Source organism: Crocuta crocuta, unplaced genomic scaffold (assembly GCF_008692635.1).
Source record: "Crocuta crocuta isolate KB4526 unplaced genomic scaffold, BGI_CrCroc_1.0 scaffold177, whole genome shotgun sequence".
NCBI classification, from domain to species: Eukaryota; Metazoa; Chordata; class Mammalia; order Carnivora; family Hyaenidae; genus Crocuta; species Crocuta crocuta.
This window is the reverse complement of record NW_027531880.1, coordinates 1213318-1231130: the sequence shown is the minus strand read 5'-3', so window position 1 is coordinate 1231130 and position 17813 is coordinate 1213318. Positions and strand designations below refer to the sequence as shown.

At 35.6% G+C, this 17813-nt stretch overlaps 1 protein-coding gene and 1 pseudogene across 6 annotated transcripts in view; both read left to right on the top strand.

Annotated features, from left to right (window-relative positions):
* The window catches only part of PSD3 (pleckstrin and Sec7 domain containing 3), a 593010-nt gene that overhangs the window by 531857 nt on the left and 43340 nt on the right, over positions 1–17813 (top strand). For all 6 annotated transcript variants that reach the window (XM_077773127.1, XM_077773129.1, XM_077773131.1 and 3 more), the window contains 2 exons: positions 2127–2284; positions 4862–5006. In XM_077773127.1, coding sequence (XP_077629253.1) covers positions 2127–2284; positions 4862–5006 — 303 coding nt within the window. The remainder of the gene's footprint in view (positions 1–2126; positions 2285–4861; positions 5007–17813) is intronic.
* Positions 14697–15659, top strand: LOC144239085 (uncharacterized protein C3orf38 pseudogene; annotated as a pseudogene).

Genomic DNA, 17813 nt, shown 5'->3' with positions numbered 1-17813 from the left:
AATTTTGAAAAAATAAAATGGATTTTATAGACTGCTGTAAAATCTCTGTTCACAAACCAATAAAATTAGGTATATATAATGGTAAATAACTAAACCTTAGGTAATTTCAAACTTAAGAAACATGCTATTTGACATGTCTAAGATCAAAGAAGAGATCAGAACATAAAACTGCAAACTATCTAGAGAACAATGAAAAAGTACTCTTTATTCTCAAACTATGTGTAACCTGTACTCAGAGGAAAAGTTAGAGCCTTTTAAATTCTTTCTTAATTAAAGAAAAAGTAGGGGGGAAAAAGAACTAAGTAATCATCTTAAATTCAGACAAAAAAATTAATCAAAAGGAACTAGTGAGAAGGAAGTAAGATAATTCTAGGCCAAATCATGGACCTAGAATATCAAAAATGGTTCATAGAACTTTCTAGGCTGATCTCTGTGCAAACTCCAATATCAAGTGTTAGAGATCAGTATGTATGGAAATGGAGGTAGCATATAAATTCTCTGAAGATCGTTTTGGCCATGGTATTTTATCCCCACTCCCCATTATTTATCTACTTCAGATTCCTATCTGGAACTAAGAGTAAGTTAAATCAAGTGGATGGTCAGCTATACAGGGTTCTATTGTAGCATGATCCTAAGGCTGGCAGGGACTGCTTCCTCTAGTTGATACTTCCCTGAGGAGATTTGTGAATCTTTGGAATGCTTAAAAGAAAAATCTCATTTAGAAAAGACAAGACCCCAAAACATAACTAGATTACAGCTTTCTGCATTAATGGGAATTGTAGAACAGATACATGTAAATATATTGTATTTAATTTTTCTTTTTATTTTTTTCTTTATTCATCATACTTCTATAGATGACCATCATTGTCAACAGTTCTTAATCTCTGAAGCTTAATAAAATAGACTTGTTGCAATCTTAAAGTAGAACCTACTCCTGAAGCCAAGAACACACTGTTTGCACTGTATGTTGGCTAACTTGACAACAAATTATATTTTTAAAAAATCATAAAATAAAATATTCATAAGCTATAAAGAAAAGAAGTTGCATCATTTAATATTATAAATATGGGTAATCTTTATATTCCAAATGGTATTTACTGTATATTTTAGGTTTTCTGTCCCTTTGTCTCTCATCACTGTCACTGACTGATCATTAAGGAGAAACAGCTGCTGTTTATTTCTGACTCAGTTTGAATTAATAGCAATAGTACATTTGAATTGCTTGACTTATGGAGGGGCTGGAGGAAGGAAGTAGGAGGAATGAGAGCGTGTAATTGTTTTTTTGGAAATGTAAAACCAGACTATGATAAGAGAATTGACAATATCTTCCTTAAGGATTTGCTACTAATTAGGTGAGAGAGCTGTATGCTCATGTGTGTTTTCTTTATAGAAGTGCAACTTTTTTTAGCATCATGTCTGACAAAATATGGGAAGAGTGAAGAGGAGAACTTAAACACGAGAAAACATCTCCTAAAACATTTTTGCAGTGTCTACTGTATTCAGTTGATTTTGTTTTGTTATTCTATTGGACCTGGAAAAACTATAGATATAATAATATGATATTAATAATCAAATTTGCTTTAAAGTCTTATTATACTAGTTGGGACTCTCTGTTGTTATTTTGGATGGAAGCCATGCAGAAAACCTATATAGATTCTATTGTGTATAATTCGTGCCCAAAGATAAAATTACATCTACATATGACACTTTCCTTTTTATATCTATAATTGTATCCATTTTTCAAATTTATTATAATAGGGTTAAGCCTTCTCCTGATTATTAAACTGATTTTCCTCTTTTTTTTCAAAGAACAGTTGAAGGAATCATTTCACATTTCATTTTTCTTTTGATAATATTAGACTCAAAAGAAAGTAGCAAGAGAATGTAGTATCTTTAGAGCTAAAGAACACAGTGGCAAAGTTTTCACCATCAGTAAAATTCTATTGATGGGTACCTGAAGTAGCAGAGTTGTTTTTACACTATTTCACTTTTTTCATGCATTCATGGATTTTCTAATGTGTTTTTCTTTTAGTTTTAGGGGGTTTTTTTCTTATCACAAAAAGAGAAGATGAAATCTGAACATGATCTTGTCTTAGCTTTCTTTGTATCCATCTATCCATCTGTAGGATGAATACAAACCAGAAAAGGCCCTGTCTGAAGAGGATTTGAAAAACGCCGTGAGCGTGCATCATGCACTGGCATCCAAGGCCATAGACTACGAGAAGAAGCCGAATGTACTTAAACTTAAAACAGCCGACTGGAGGGTCTTGCTTTTTCAAGCTCAGTATGTTTCACTGGTTTGATTTGGTTTGGCTTTTTAGTTTGTGTAACACCACCTTATACCAACAAATGGAATCAGGATCTTCGGGGGAAATTTTTCAAGTTGGATTCAAAGTCATTAACTGATTACACTAGAGGGACAAGTGCCTAAGAAAACTAGAATCAGAAATAGAAACCTAAGTTCAATTTTTTTTTGTCGCTACAAGGTAGCCCTGTGACTTTTAGTCAGCCACAAACCATCTATAGAAGTTAATGTTTTTACGAATAAAATACAAGGGGTGTACAATATAAGTTTTATCACACAAAGAGTAAAATAGACCTGGATTCAAATCACCACTTCCTAGCTCTTTGTCCAGGAATATAATTTAACCTCTTTGAATCTTAGCTTATTATTAGTACAGATGATAATATTTATCTCATAAGGTTCTTATGAGAAGTAAATGAGATCAAGCATATAAAGTACTTCATACAGTGCCTGGCACATAGAAACTGTTCAATAAGTATAGATTTCCATTTTGTTCCCTCTCTCTGTCTCTTCTCTCTCCTCCTGAGCTCTTATTGTCTCTGATTAAACTAGAGGAAAAAGATAAAATTATATCGTGAGCAAGGAAATGGGATGGATTGCCCGTTCAATGAGGGGTCCATGGCAACTTTCACATTAGAAATGGAGCATTTCACACAGAGAATTCCAGATTTGTGAAGTGAGAATCTTTGGATTTTCGGAACCAAGCCTCTACCAAAGGAATTTTTATAGGAGCACGCATAGCATCAGTGTCTATGACAGTGTTAATTCTTCATGGCATGCTTTGCACAGCCTGAGTTTGGCTTCAGAACCTCTCTCAACACTACCAATTGACTGCATTTGGCACTGGAATTAAAATTTGACATCAAGATAGTGTACACAAGTATCCACATACTTGGTGATCAAAGCAATGTAAGATCAACAAAAGAGATAAGGACAACAGCAAGTACTCTGGTGATTTGTGAATGTTGAATTTCTGGAGGTATGAAATCGCTGACATCAGGTGAGGAGGAAGTTGTAAGGAAATCCAAGTTACACAGGATTTTTTGTTAGCGTAGGAGTAAGACAGCTTTAATACCACAGAGGGAATCATAGCCAGATGTATAATTACAGCTATTAGTCATCAGAGTCCTTCAAATTATTCTGTTCCCCAACATTTTTTTAATCTAAAATACCAAGTATGATAACTAAGCAGCTCTAATTACTTCAGATACAAGTGATGCAGAAATCAGTGAATTGAATTAACAGCACCAGAGAAATCAGATTAGAGAAACATGGGGTACAAAGAGGAATTGATCCCTTAGTGTGGTCTAAGGTTAGTGTGGTTTCTCAGAATAATTGGTAAAGGAAATCATTATAGATGGGCTGACATTTTGTCTGTCTTAATCTATCGTGGCTCATTCTCCCATTTATTTATGTGAATAAAAATTCACAGATATTTATTAAGTTTTGTCAGTCACTGCTGATCTCTGCAAATATATGACATACAAGTTAAGAGTATGTTAATGAAATCAGATGATTTCCACATCCTTTCAAGTGGATTTTTAACATCCTTTTGAAAAGTATTTTACTTAATCTCACTTGTGTGAAGTGCACAGTTCAATAATTTTTAGAAAATTTACAGAACTATGCCATTTTCACCACAATCCAGTTTTGGAACACTTTCATCACTCCAAAGAGATCCTCCATCCCCAGTTTTGTAGTCCCTCCCCCATTTCACCCCAACCCTAGATACCAGTAATCTCCTCTGTGTCTCTATAGTATTCCCTTTTCTGGATTTTTCATATACATGGAACATATGATGTGAAATGTATCGGCTTTTTTCACTTACCATAAAGTTTTGGGGGTTCACCATGTTGTAACATGTACCTGCACTTCATGCCTTTATCACTGAGTAGTATTCCACTGTATGGATGTATATTAACATTTTTCTTTTATTCATTCACTAGTTGACAGACATTTGGATTGTTTTCCCTTTTGACTCTTATAAATAATGCTGCTGTGAACATACACACGTAGATCTTTTTACGCCTGTGTTTTTATTTCTCTTGGGTGTATGCCTAGGGAGTAGAACTGCTGGGTTGTATGATAAATTTATATAGTTAACTTTTCAAGAAACTGTCAAAGCTGCTTTGCAAGTGGTTGTTCCCTTTTCTATTCCTTTTAAATTCTATCAATTGGTTCCTCAGTTGCATTTTAAAATTGAATTATGTGAATGAAAGAGATGAGCTAATTTTTAAATTAATTTTTGACTAAGCCTAATATCAAACAAAGCAGAGACTTAGTATTTATTGTCAAGTGATTTTGCTTTTTTCCGCTTCTGTATCCTTGAGGGGTAATCACAGCCTTATACTGTAATGATCATAGGTATCAGGGTCTTTAATTACTGTGATAATTTCTGTTGAAAATGTTAACCTCAGTGAAATTTTGTCAAGGATCAGTTGTACCAAGAAATATAAATGACTTTATGGACCATTTTAAATCGATAATGAAAATGGGCAAGGTGTGATACATTTGGATAGAAAAATACCCTGATGTAAATGTATCTGTTTCTCACAGGAGTCCAGAGGAAATGCAAGGATGGATAAACAAAATTAATTGTGTTGCAGCTGTATTTTCTGCACCACCATTTCCAGCAGCCATTGGATCTCAGAAGAAATTTAGTCGTCCACTTCTGCCTGCCACTACGACAAAATTGTCTCAGGTAAGTCATTTTGATAGTGCTTTTGACTTTGGAAAAAAAGCACTTTGTAAAATAATCTTACTAACCTTTATATTTAGTAATATTCTATATTTTGGCAGCAAGGATAAGACTGCCTTGGAAGATCTATTGTATAAGTGGAGCAAAATGCAGTATGCTGCGTTTTGCACTACATATTGGAAGCTGACACATGGCTGACACACAGGACACATACAATGAATACGTTTCTAAAATTTATATTTACTACTCAGTCTGTAATACAGGCCTACTTTTTTGTTTTTAATTTTTTTAATTGAAGTATAGTTGGTACACAATGTTACATTAGTTTCACATGTACCACATAGCTCTGCTCCCCACAAGCATCACCGCTACACTATTACAGTACCATTGACTGTATGCTCTATGCTGTACTTTTCACCCCCATAACTTATTCATTCCATAACTAGAAACCTATTCCTCCTATCTCCTTCACCCATTTTGCCCATTCTCCACCCCCTTGCCCTCTGAGAACCATTAATTCTCCGTATTTATGGGTCTGTCTGCTTTTTGCTTATTTGTTTTTTCATTTGTTTTTTAGATTCCACATATAAGTGAAAGTATATGGTATTTTTTTCTGTCTTGACTCATTTCATGTAGCATTAGACCCTGTATACACCATGGATGTTGCAAATGGCAGGCTTTAGTTTTTTGGTTTTGTTTGTACTGATAGCTCATAGTTTTTAAACGAGTGTTAGACATCCTGGTTTGAAAACAAACTTTTTTATTCATGTATTTATTTTTTCATTTTACTGAGCTTTTACCATATCCCAGGCTATATTTGATGCTGAATATATGAGAATATTCCCAGGGATCCACTATTCACAGTACGTGGGACAGAGACTTCCCTAATTCTCAGGGAGGAGCTAAGTGGACCATGTGGGTTTTTCTAGCTAATCAAGACCATGTATAGTAGAACTGTGGTCCAAATGTAGTCCCACAAGTTTCTTTTCTGTTGTCAGATTGATCTCTCTAAAGATCATATTTTATTGTGTTCCTGTCTTACTTAAAACTCTGTTCTAAGGGCATTGTATTCTGTCCAGTTTTGCCAATTTTAAACCTGTCTGCATTGCCTATATTGCCACTGACTAGTTAAGGATTTTGGAAGCTGCTTTGATGTCCTTGTGAATTTCTTATTGGTGCAATAATAGAAATAGTTTCATCAGGCTCTAATCAACCAGGTCTTGATATTAACTGGCTCCTCTACATGCCTGATACCATGGATTATTAATGATATATGTATTTAATAAATATGTATTATGTGCCTATTATACCTCAGACTATTTTAGGCTCTTGAGACAGAAAGGCAAATGAAACCCAGACACTCTCTGGATACAAAATATTCAAGTAATTGTAATAGAGTTTGATTAGAGTACAGGAAGTATAAGTCCAGAGTGCTGTGGCAGTATAAGAAGGGACATTTAGCTCCTGACCTTGTAGGTGGAAGAGGCATTGTGGTATCTAATTTGAAACTTAAAGGATGAACAGCAATTAGGCATGGTATGGAAAGAGAAAATGATGCAGCCAAGGATCAAAAATGCTTAGAGGAGAAAGCACTGAAATACATAACATATAAGTTATCAAATGTGACTTGAGCACAAAAATATTGAAAAAGGACAGGATACATTCCCCTGTGGAAATAAGCAGAGGTCAAATAACGAAAGCTCTTGTCATGTGTAAGACTTCTGAATGCTTCACTGGTTCCCCAGCATCCTTAGGATAACAGTTTAAGCAGGTAAGTAATGTGACCAAATTGTGCTTTAGAAATTACTTATGTTGCAACAGGAAGAAAGTATTAGAGGAGGAGACTACTGGAAGCAGAGAGCCGAATTTTAAAGGCAGGGGTAATAATGCAGAGGAAAAATAACTAAGTTAGTTATACAAGAGATGGGTAGAAGTGGAAGTATTTGAGAGATCTTGAGAATCTAGAATGGATGGTCCTAGTGGCTCAATGACGGCTTTGGCAGCTGGGGATTGTGGGGTCTGAGCTGGCTTTTCTGAGCTCATCATCTAGTTTTCATATGTTGAAAATATCCAAATGTTGCAATGCTCAGCACTCAGAAGCAGACCAAAGTGGACACTTGAGAAACAGGGGGGTTTTGTTGTTGTCAGTTAAGAAAAAAACAGAGAGAATGTTGTGCCAAGGAAAGGGGATAAAGAGGAAAGAGGTCATGTAAAATTAGTACAAAAAATATCTCCTATGAAGTGGCAGGGAGGTCATATCTCACCCTTGGTGAGAGCAGTTTATGGAGTGATAGGAGAAGCCACTTTGGTCATCTTTGAGGAGGGATTGGAAAGTAGTAAGGAAGTGGAGGAAGGGAATATGTGTATGTCTTGCCATAAGTTTATAAAAAATAGACTAGTAGTAAGAAGAAAGGAGACATGGTTTAATGAAAGATTCTTTTGCTTTTGTAAATTTATAATTATTATTAACATGAATTGGATACTCCCCATGTAAGCATTACTATTAACTAGGTAGTTCATAGACTACTGAAAAATCATTGAGAATAGAAAGGGCCAGGCCAGCTCACTTTACAAGGCAGAATGGCGTTTAATTTTCAAAGACAACAAATATTATAAGAGAATAGGTCATCTTATTGATGACCAGAAAGTAAACAGAAAATTGACAGAATTCTTCATTTACCCAACTAAACTATGAAATCTTAAAGCAAATGCATTCCCCTACTTTAATTGGGGATACTTCACATAAACAGTAAACTACATTATATAAGGTAAGAGGAGAAAAAAAGTTGAATAACTAGATGCAAGAATGACCTTCAAAAGTTGGGTTTTATTCTGTCAGTTTTACTAGGGGTTTTCCAGTTGTTATTTTTCAATAGATTGGTCTTTCTCACAGTCATTCTTACAAAAGATCCAGGGGAAAGGTGAGTGGAAGTTAAAAAGGAACAGTAGTAAGCATAGAGCAGCATACGAGTTTTAGGTTCTTTCCTTGCTGTAGATTTATGCTTCTGTTTACTTTCTACTTTGAAAACACACTTCTGTTCTATTTGTGTATGGGCTATATATTAGTAAGTCAATGGCTCATGAAAATGAATGTGTTCATTTATTTGTATATCTCTTACCATGGGACCAAAGCAAGCAAGTAAGCACTTTAATCAAAGTAAAATCTCTTATTTTATACAAATGCCTTACACTGGAACTAAAAATAGAATGCATAAAATTTTTAATTTTTCCTCATTTTGAGCATAAATCCAGAGAACAAAAAAAAAACCCCACACAACACCCCTATTTGTGTAACTGATCAAAATGATGGATTTAAGATTTTAAATAAGGCAATAACCAAAAAGAAATGTGCTCCTATGTCACATAAGATGACCACGTCATTTCAGGAATCTAATTTCTTTGAAAACAAAATTTTTTTTAAAAAAAGATGTTTTCTTCTCCACAGATAAATTACCAAGCTTTCATAAACTTAAGTGAAGATTATGTTCTAGAATGTTTTTAAGGTTCTTTCACTAGCTCTGTGTTTTTTGTCCAGGTCATTGTATTCGTTTATTAAAAATGAAAAAGATGTTATGCCTTTGAGAGTAATAGGACAATTTAGAAACAAATATGTAAAACCAAGCATGTGATAAAGAATAGTTTAGAAAAAGGGAGAGAAGAGTTAGTTCATACCCTCCACATCAAATAGAGACTCGTGTGGGGTATCTTTGGAGGAGTCACAATGCACTTTCAGTAAATCCTGGAATACGTGCACCACAAGTTTTCCAGTATCTTCAAGACTAGTCCTCACTTTTAGCCCTGACATTTTGCCCTGGCATTGCCAGCCTCAACACTACTGCATTTTTAGCCCAGATAGTTCTCTGTTGTGGGGACCACCCTTTGAATTTTTGTTTAGCAATATCGCTAGGCTGTAGACCCACTAGATGCCAGTATCATTCCCCTAGTGTGACAACCAAAATGTCTGCAGATGTTGCCAAATCTCTTGTGGGGTCAAAATCCACCCCGCTGCTACTCACTGTTATTGAGAACCACCGCGTGAGCCCAGTCGTTCCTTTCTCCATACGCCCACCACCTGGCTATGACTGCCTTAAATGCCAGAACCACTTAGATAATTTTAGTTTCCAAAATACATGTATAACAATGTGAGTTCCCTACTGGAAAAAAAATTAAATAGAATTAGGAAAAAACTAAACATTCAATTAAAAGATTGGTGCTTTTAGAGACACACTGTTCATGACCAGACACACCTGGTCGCTTGCAAGCTTTTCTTTCATTTATTCTTGTCTTCTATCCAAACCATATTAGCATTCATTATTAAAACTGATTATTATCAGTACAGTGTAGTTCTCTCTGCATAGCTCTGCTGTGTAGGAGTCATCTTCTTTAGTTGTTTTCATGGCAGTGTTGCTAAAGCACTTTTTTCTTCTTTTTTGGAGGTGGAGGGACAAGTTTTAATACTTAAGTTTCATTTCTCCTTCTGGTAAAGCTAGTACTCTAAACGTAGGGTTTCATGGTCAGCCCTCTCCAGCCTCTGTTCAAGACCTCCTTTTCTACTCATCAAAGTAGTCATTTTCAGGCTTTAATATGTACAAGAATGATCTGGGGACTTGTTGAAAGTGCACATGTCCCAGCACCCCTACCCCAGGTTGGTGAGATCTGGGTCAGGGTCCCAGGCACATGTATGTTTTAAGACACAGCAGGTATCCAGCCTGCAAGCAGTGCAAATCATACTTAGAGGCGCTGCACTGTACTCCCTGCAATCCCTACCATCCCTTTCACTACTTAGGTGGAGATGTGGAAACTACACTGGGCCCTTGGGCTCTCTCAGCAATAGAAATTGTCAAGAGGCCAAATGGGAATTTCCAGCAAGGTTTTATTGCTGATTATGCTTGAGCACAGAGAGGCAACACAAAGAAGTGTCCTCGGGCTGACACCCCCTCCCGAAGCAAGGTCAGGGAGAGTTTTTAAAAGAAACTTGGGTGGGGAAAGGGTGATGTCAAAGCAAGTAGAGGCAGCGGTTTATTAGCACCTATGCATTAAAAAGTCATGAGTCTTCATACATTGCATGTCTAATTAACATGTTAAATCTCCATCCCCAGGTATAATTTTTAGTATTATAATGAGAGAAAAAGTCAGTGAAAGTTCAGCACTAGGGTACATCTTGGTGCAGACTGGTTTGATCTGTTCTTCACCAGTCATGGTAGTAAGCATGTTCCTTTCAGTAAGCATCCTCCCTCCACATTCCTGCAAGATATGCTACTTAAGAAGCATAGAGTTTTAACTTTTTTGTTTTCTCCTTATGGAGAAGGCAAGGAATGCTAGATTTCTCAGTCAGATTAGGGGACCTGAGTCCAGTTCCTGCTCTATCTCACCTGTACCTCACGAAGTTACCGTTTCCTGATATCTAGTTCTGTTTTCTTCTTAGAATTTCAGCCATTCTCCTGTAAAGGTCTGAATCAATGGTCAATGATTATTTGAATCAATAGTCAGTGATTAGTTTGATCACTAAATGTTAACTGTTGAGGGCCAGGCCTTAGAAACAAAGGAAAACCCTATTCTTGTTTCTTACCCCTTATTTTATCCTGTGGTTTGACCTTCAGGGCAGTAATGCCCAGGGCCAGATGAGTGCAGTAAGGTTCATTCATAAACTGGCCTCTGAACACAGAGGGCCAGGAAAGACTGAGGAAAGAAGTAGACCTCTTCACATTGGTAGGGGTCATTTTAATAAGCAAGGGAACTTACTTAAGAAGCCTGTGTTGGGTGGTCACAAGATGAGTAGATCTTTCCACACATCTGTTGGCATCATAGTTTATATAGAAGCTTAATTGAGCTCAATCATATATACTATTCAGATAGTCTCAAAAACACATTACTATTTCAAGGCATGTCTTTGGGGCAGCTTATAGCTCAGGGAAATAAGCAAAATTCACATTCCATGGATGGGAAGGAGGTGAGGAGCCTCCAGCTGCTCAGGTCCAGCTTTCCTGTCAGGCAGAGCCACGTTCTCTCAATGACCTCCACCAACAGGCATTAGGAGCATTAGGATTTCAGAGGAGGACGTCATCCTTGTAATTGTGTCCCACACTGGCCAGAACCACATCTTTCCCATCTCACTCCATTTGATACTTTAGTCACAAATCCAGTGACTGGATATAAATTCTGGCATTTGTCATCCTTCACTTAAACCATTAGTCTCTGAACTTTTTTGACCATTCACTTTATTAATACTAAATATTTGAGCAGATATCCTCCAATATATGTATATATTATAATATATACTACATGTTCTATTATACAGCATGAAAAACTGCTGAACATCATTAGTCATTAGGAAAATACAAACCAACCAATAGATATCACTTTACACTCATTAGGGTGGCTACAATTCAAAAAAAAATCTTTTAAGGAAAATAATGTGTTGGTGAGGATATGGAGAAATTACAACTTTGATATGTTGCTGGTAGGAATATAGTATGAATGCAGCTACTTTGGGAAATAGTTTGGTGGCTTATCAAATGATTAAATATAGAGTTAAATGAAAACATACACCTACACAAAACCTTTCACACAAATATCCATTGCTGCATTATTCATAACAGCCAATGGTGGAAATGGCTGTCAGCTTATGAATAGATAAATAAAATGTGATATTTCCATACAATGGGATAGTATTCAGTTGTAAAAAAGACAATGAAGTACTGATACATCCTACAAAATGGATGAACCTTGAAAACATTCTTCTAAGTGAAAGAATCCAGTCACAAAAGAAACATATTGTTGATTCCATTCCAAAAAGACTCTCTTAGGGGAACTAAAATGTCATAAAATTAAATTGTAGTGATGGTTGGACGACCCCATGGCTGTACTAAAAAACATAAAATTATACACTTTAAATGGGTGAATTGTATGGTATGTGAATTATATCCCAATGCTGATTTTTAAAATTCTTCTGAGTGAATCATCTTGGCTGGGTTGTACACACCCCACTTTGAAAAATTCTCATAGACTATTCATATAACCACTTAATAATTGCTTTTCTCCAATCCATCCATCACAGTTGTGGCTAAAATATGACTCATGTAAGGTCGCTTAATGTTAATTGGCTCACTTTAGCCAGCAGGATGCAGTCTAAACTTCCTTGTCATCACCTTAAATGGTGACTACACTTTTCCAGAATAGATTGATTTTGTATTCATTTCTTAAAGGTCTGTATTTAACATAAATTAAGTACTCAACAAACACTTAAATCATTTTGAAGTTATACAGCAGCTCACTAAGCTGTTTAAAGTCTTCATAAACATGAAATGATAAAACAGAATCTTTCTGATGGTGCTTTCAATAATACCTCAAACTGACTCAGGCAAATGTTCTTTATTCTAAATTCCATACAGCTTGGGTTTGATAAGGCTGCAGTATTTAGCAATTTGACCTGTAAATTTCCTAGAAGATTCCTAGAAAATGTCATTACCTTCTAAATCATCTATCAGGTTTAGAACAACATAAAGGAAATCCTATGAATCCTTCCCTCTATCCTGCCCCCACTTTTTAAAAAATATTTATTCAGCTACTCTTGACTGCAGAACCTATATGTCAGGTACTGTATTAGGTATGTGGGCATTATAAAAATACCTAAGATGATGGTCTTGGCTCTCAGCTAATGAACTTAAGGAATATGTCAATGTTACTCAGGTACTATACAAAAATTATGCCATTTACTCTTTTCTCTGCTTAGTACTAAACACTGGAGGATTTGATGAAAAGGGGGGCAATGACCCTTTCTGCCTTCAAAGAGCTTGTAATCAGTAAAGAATATAAAATTCACACAGAAGTCAGAGTATATTTTGTGATAAACATGTAGTATAGACATTTAAGTGCTATAGTAATGCAGAAGTAGAAGACATTGTGATATCTGGAATAACACTGGTTTTGAGTAAATATCAAATTTTGTCAAGGGTATAGAACAATGTTAATTTTCAAGCCTACTGTGGGAATGTAAACTGGTAGAAACACTTTAAAAAACAGGTTAATATTACCTTAAATATGAGCATATTCTAAAACTCAAAATTCTGCCTCTTGGTGATTATACTATAGGACAATTCTTTCCCATTTTCACTAGTCAGCCTCATTGTAGTATCATTTATAATAGCCTCAAGAATCTGAAAACAACCTAACATCCTTCAATGAAATTGTAGTATGTCCTACAATAGAATAGTATACTTTAAGGTACTAGAGCACATATGTGAATAAATCTTAAAACCTGTTGAATGAAAAGACAAATAATAAAGGAAGCCCCACAAAGTATAAAAATCTGTAGAACACACTCTCTATTTTTATGGAGCCTTCTATTTGTATAGGAGTAGCATAGAAAAAGATGAGAAGAGTAGATAAATAAATGCAAGGGGTTTCAAATGATTTCTTATATTTTTTTCTTAAACCAGCTGTTAGGTAAATGAGCATTTTTATATATCATTCAATATGACTTTTTGTATATCTGAAACATTTTAGATTAAATAAGGAAAAAATGCATCATGTTTTTATTTTTTGAAGTGGTCTTATTACAAAATATCTTTTGTCAAACATTCTATTAAATAATTTACATTTTGCAGTAAATACATGAAAGAAAATTACTTTGAAAGGAAAAAGCTATTGACACATTCTTCTTAGTCAGTTCTGGCTGCCATAACAAAATACCACAGACCAGTTGGCTTAAATGACAGAAATGTTTTTCTCACAGTTCTGGAGACTCAAAGTCCCAGCTCAAGGCGGCGGCAGCATTGCGGTCTGGTGTGGGCTCTCCCTTTGGGTTGCAGATGGCCCCTTTTCTTCTACATCCTCACATGGTCTTTCTTCAGAGTCCATGCCTGGAGAGAGAATATGCTCTGTGATGTCTCTTCTTTTAAAAACACTAATCCTGTCAGGTCAGGTCCTTTCCAAATGACCTCATTTACCCTCAGTTACTTCCTTAGAAGCCCTTGTCTACAAAGATAGTCACACTAGGTTTCAACAGGAATTTTGGAGGGACACAAGCATTCTGTCCATAACACAGTCTGCAGTCTTTTTGGAGAAAGAAACAAAAACATGAAGGAAAAGTTGTCAGTAAAAGCTACGGAAGCATTGTTTTCACTTACTTTCAGTGTTATTAGTGTACAAGTGACAGGTTTGGGTAAAATCTCAAAGAAGATTTCTTTTTTTTCTCCCTATCTACTTTTCTGGTACTTTGTTAGGTTTTTTTATTTGTTCTGTTTTAGTTAGTTGCTATTTAAAAATGAATCTCATCATCTTTTATCTACTGTACTTGTTCCTGCCATCCTTCTTGTTTATTTTTCCACTGATATACTTTGCTTTTTAAAAACTTCCTGTTGCTCTTTTTATTTCAATGGTTCTAGACTTGGATTTTATTTTTCCCTGTTTGGCTTTTAAGATGTACATTATAACATATCCCTAAGATACTACATTTGACTCATAATTTCTGGGTATATTTTTTAATGTACAGTGGTATTACATAATCTTAATTTGTTGTCCATAATTATTCACTTTCCAGTAGTCTTTTTAATAATTCCCCCTTGATATAAAATGTTTATATTTTGAAATTATAGGCCAAGGCATCAACTTAGTGGGACTAAAGGGATGACATTACTGCGGCATCCTCTCCCTCCATTTTGGGGGTTTGAGATATTAGGCTCCACTACTTAGATGGAGGGCCGTCATAACCTGCTCAACCTCTGGACAGAGACAATATCATGGCCCTATACAAAACCATCACCAACCACCTAGTGTGGCCTAAGGAACACCAAGATGCCATTTCTGCAAATTGGTACACAAAGTATAGAAGAACTTCTGCGGCGTAGAAAATCTACTGAGAAGTTATATTTAAGTACTTGGCAACACTGGTTAATTATACCTCCAGCCAGTGTAAAACACAATCTTATTCAGCATACAAAGGATTATTGGAAAAAACAATTATAACTGAAATTGAAGGAAATACCAGAGCCAGTTAAGACAGAGGACATTAGACTCTTTCGATGGCAGGAAAAAGAAAATTAAAAAGCTGAAAACGTTGATTTTTGTCAATTAGCAGAATCCTGTCACTGGTTCTTTGAACTTCTTAATACTCAGAAGCCTTTTCTGTGGCCACCACACTTCTGGCTTGTCAAGCTTACATTTGCTTACAACACCTCTGAACAAAATGTGATAGACTACTCTGAGTGGAGCAGAAATTATGAGCCTTCATCTGCTGTCACTAGTGAAAGAAGAGTATCTTTTTCTCAGTCCCCCTAGATCCCTGTAGACTGAAAATGTGCTTCTTCTCCCTATGGTCTAGTTATGATTGGAATTTCTGGGACCCTCCACCAGGGGAACACTTGTTTGGGCATTTTTGAACAAATTTTTGGACTCATGCATTGCCCTGTTGTGGAAAATACTTGGAAAATCAAATTTATCAACCTGAAAATTATTGGAGAGGGTTCTGTTGTTCTGGGAACATTAATGAAACCAGCTATTACATTTGAACATAGTGATCTAGAGGACTTTCATAACATAATTGCTTTATGCAATGCCAACAAAATACAACTTAATGTAAGGCGGACATTGAATAGTGTAACTGGAAACCAAGCTTTTTGCAGTGGAGATGAGGCACTGTTGAACAAAAGAAACTGAGTTTACCTAACTGTATGTTAGTCTAAAAAAAAACCCCTTCTATGCAGAAACTCTTCCAAATATGTCTTACTCTTCCAATAATGTCTAAGTGTTTCAGATTTGAGGATTGGCATCTATTAGTTGCAATATCTTTCTTGGCTACAGAATAAAATTATGTGATATCCTTGGTTCTTTCTACCTGAGTTGCAACAAATGTTCTGATAGCTTAATGCAGTTCATCAAATAAATCCCACATTAGTTGGTATAACTAATGATGTGCCATACAAACCAGGGAATATTTGCATTATACTTAGTGAGTATTCTGCTAATATTTGTACTTTTCATGTGGTAAAGGATTAATAATGTTTAAGGCCTTTTCATTTCTCATTTACTTTTATCTGAATCTGGAAAGTAGCATAAATGCATGTCATGACAGTACTATTTTTTAAATGTACATGTTTTAGAGGTGTTTAATGTATACTCAAAGTTATCATTTTATAAAACTTGAATGACATTCTCAATCAAAAGGTCCAGTAATGTAGCAGGTGAAGAAAATTTACTTTATCTTTTTAAAATTTGAAGAACATTTTTCACAGCTATTTATTGTAGACCAGTAAATCTTAAATCTTAAAATCTGCAACATTTTTTGAAGTATTTTGAGCAATGATAAATGCTGTTCTCCAAACAGACCTTATTCTTTTCTAAGGCTTCCACTAACAATTTTATAGAATGTTTATTATAATACCATATAAAGGAAACATACTGTTATATATTCAGAGCATTTCACACGAAAGCTGCAGAATATACATTCTTTTAGAGTACACATGGAACAATCTCCAGAGTAGATCACATATGGGTCACAAATAAGGCCTCGGCCAGTACCAAAAGACTAGATCATACTGTGCATATTTTCAGACCACAAAGCTATGAAACTTGAAGTCAACCACAAAAAAAAATTTTGGAAAGCCCTCAAATACATGGAAGTTAAAGAACATCCTACTAAAGATAAATGGGTTAACCAGAAATTAAAGAAGAAATTTAAAAATACATGGAAGCAAATGAAAATGAAAACATGACAGTCCAAACCCTTTGGGATGCAGCAAAGGCAGTCCTGACAGTAAAGTACTTTGCAACTCAGGCTTATCTAAAGAAAGAAAAGTCCCAAATACACAACCTAATCTTACACCTAGAAGGGCTAGAAAAGAAGCAGCAAGTGAAGCCTAAAGCCAGCTCAGATAAACTATATAGAAACAACAAAAAAGAAAGTAGAACAGATCAATGAAAGTAAAAGCTACTTCTTTGAAAGAATAAACAAAATTGATATACCCCTAGCCAGACTTATCAAAAAGAAAAGAGAAAGGACCCAAATAGATAAAATCACAAATGAAAGAGGACATCACAACCAAAACCACAGAAATACAAACAATTATAAGCGAATACTATGAAAAATTATATGCCAGTGAACTGAGCAACCTGGAAAAAATAGACAAATTCCTAGAAACTCCTAAACTACCAAAACTGAAACAAGAAGAAATAGAAAACTTGAACAGACCCATAACCAGCAAAGAAATTGAATCAGTTATCGGTAGTCTCCCAACAAACAAGAGTCCTGGGCCAGATGGCTTCCCAGGGGAATTAGAAGAGTTACTACCTTTTCTTCTTAAACTATTCCAAAAAATAGAAATGGAAGGAAAGCTTGCAAACTCACTCAATGAAGCCGCCATTACCTTGATTCCAAAACCAAAGACCCCACTCAAAATGAGAGTTAGAGGCTAATATCCATGATGAACCTGGATGCAAAAATTCTCAACAAGATACTAGCAAATTAAATACAACAGTACATTAAAAAAAATTATTTGCCATGAATAAACAAAAACAAACACGAACTACTGGAATTTCATGAAATAAAAGCCTTCTGCCACAGTATAGGGAACAATCAACAGGAGTTCCTGGATGGCTCAGTCAGTTGAGCATCCAACTTTGGCTCAGGTCATGATCTCACAGTTCATTGGTTCAAGCCCTGCGTCAGGCTCTGTGCTGGCAGCTATCTCAGAGCCTGGAGCCTGCTTCAGATTCTGTGTTTCCCTCTCTCTCAGACCCTCCCCTGCTCATGCTGTCTGTCTGTCTGTCTGTCTGTCTCTCTCTCTCTCTGAAATAAATTAAAAAAAAAAAAAA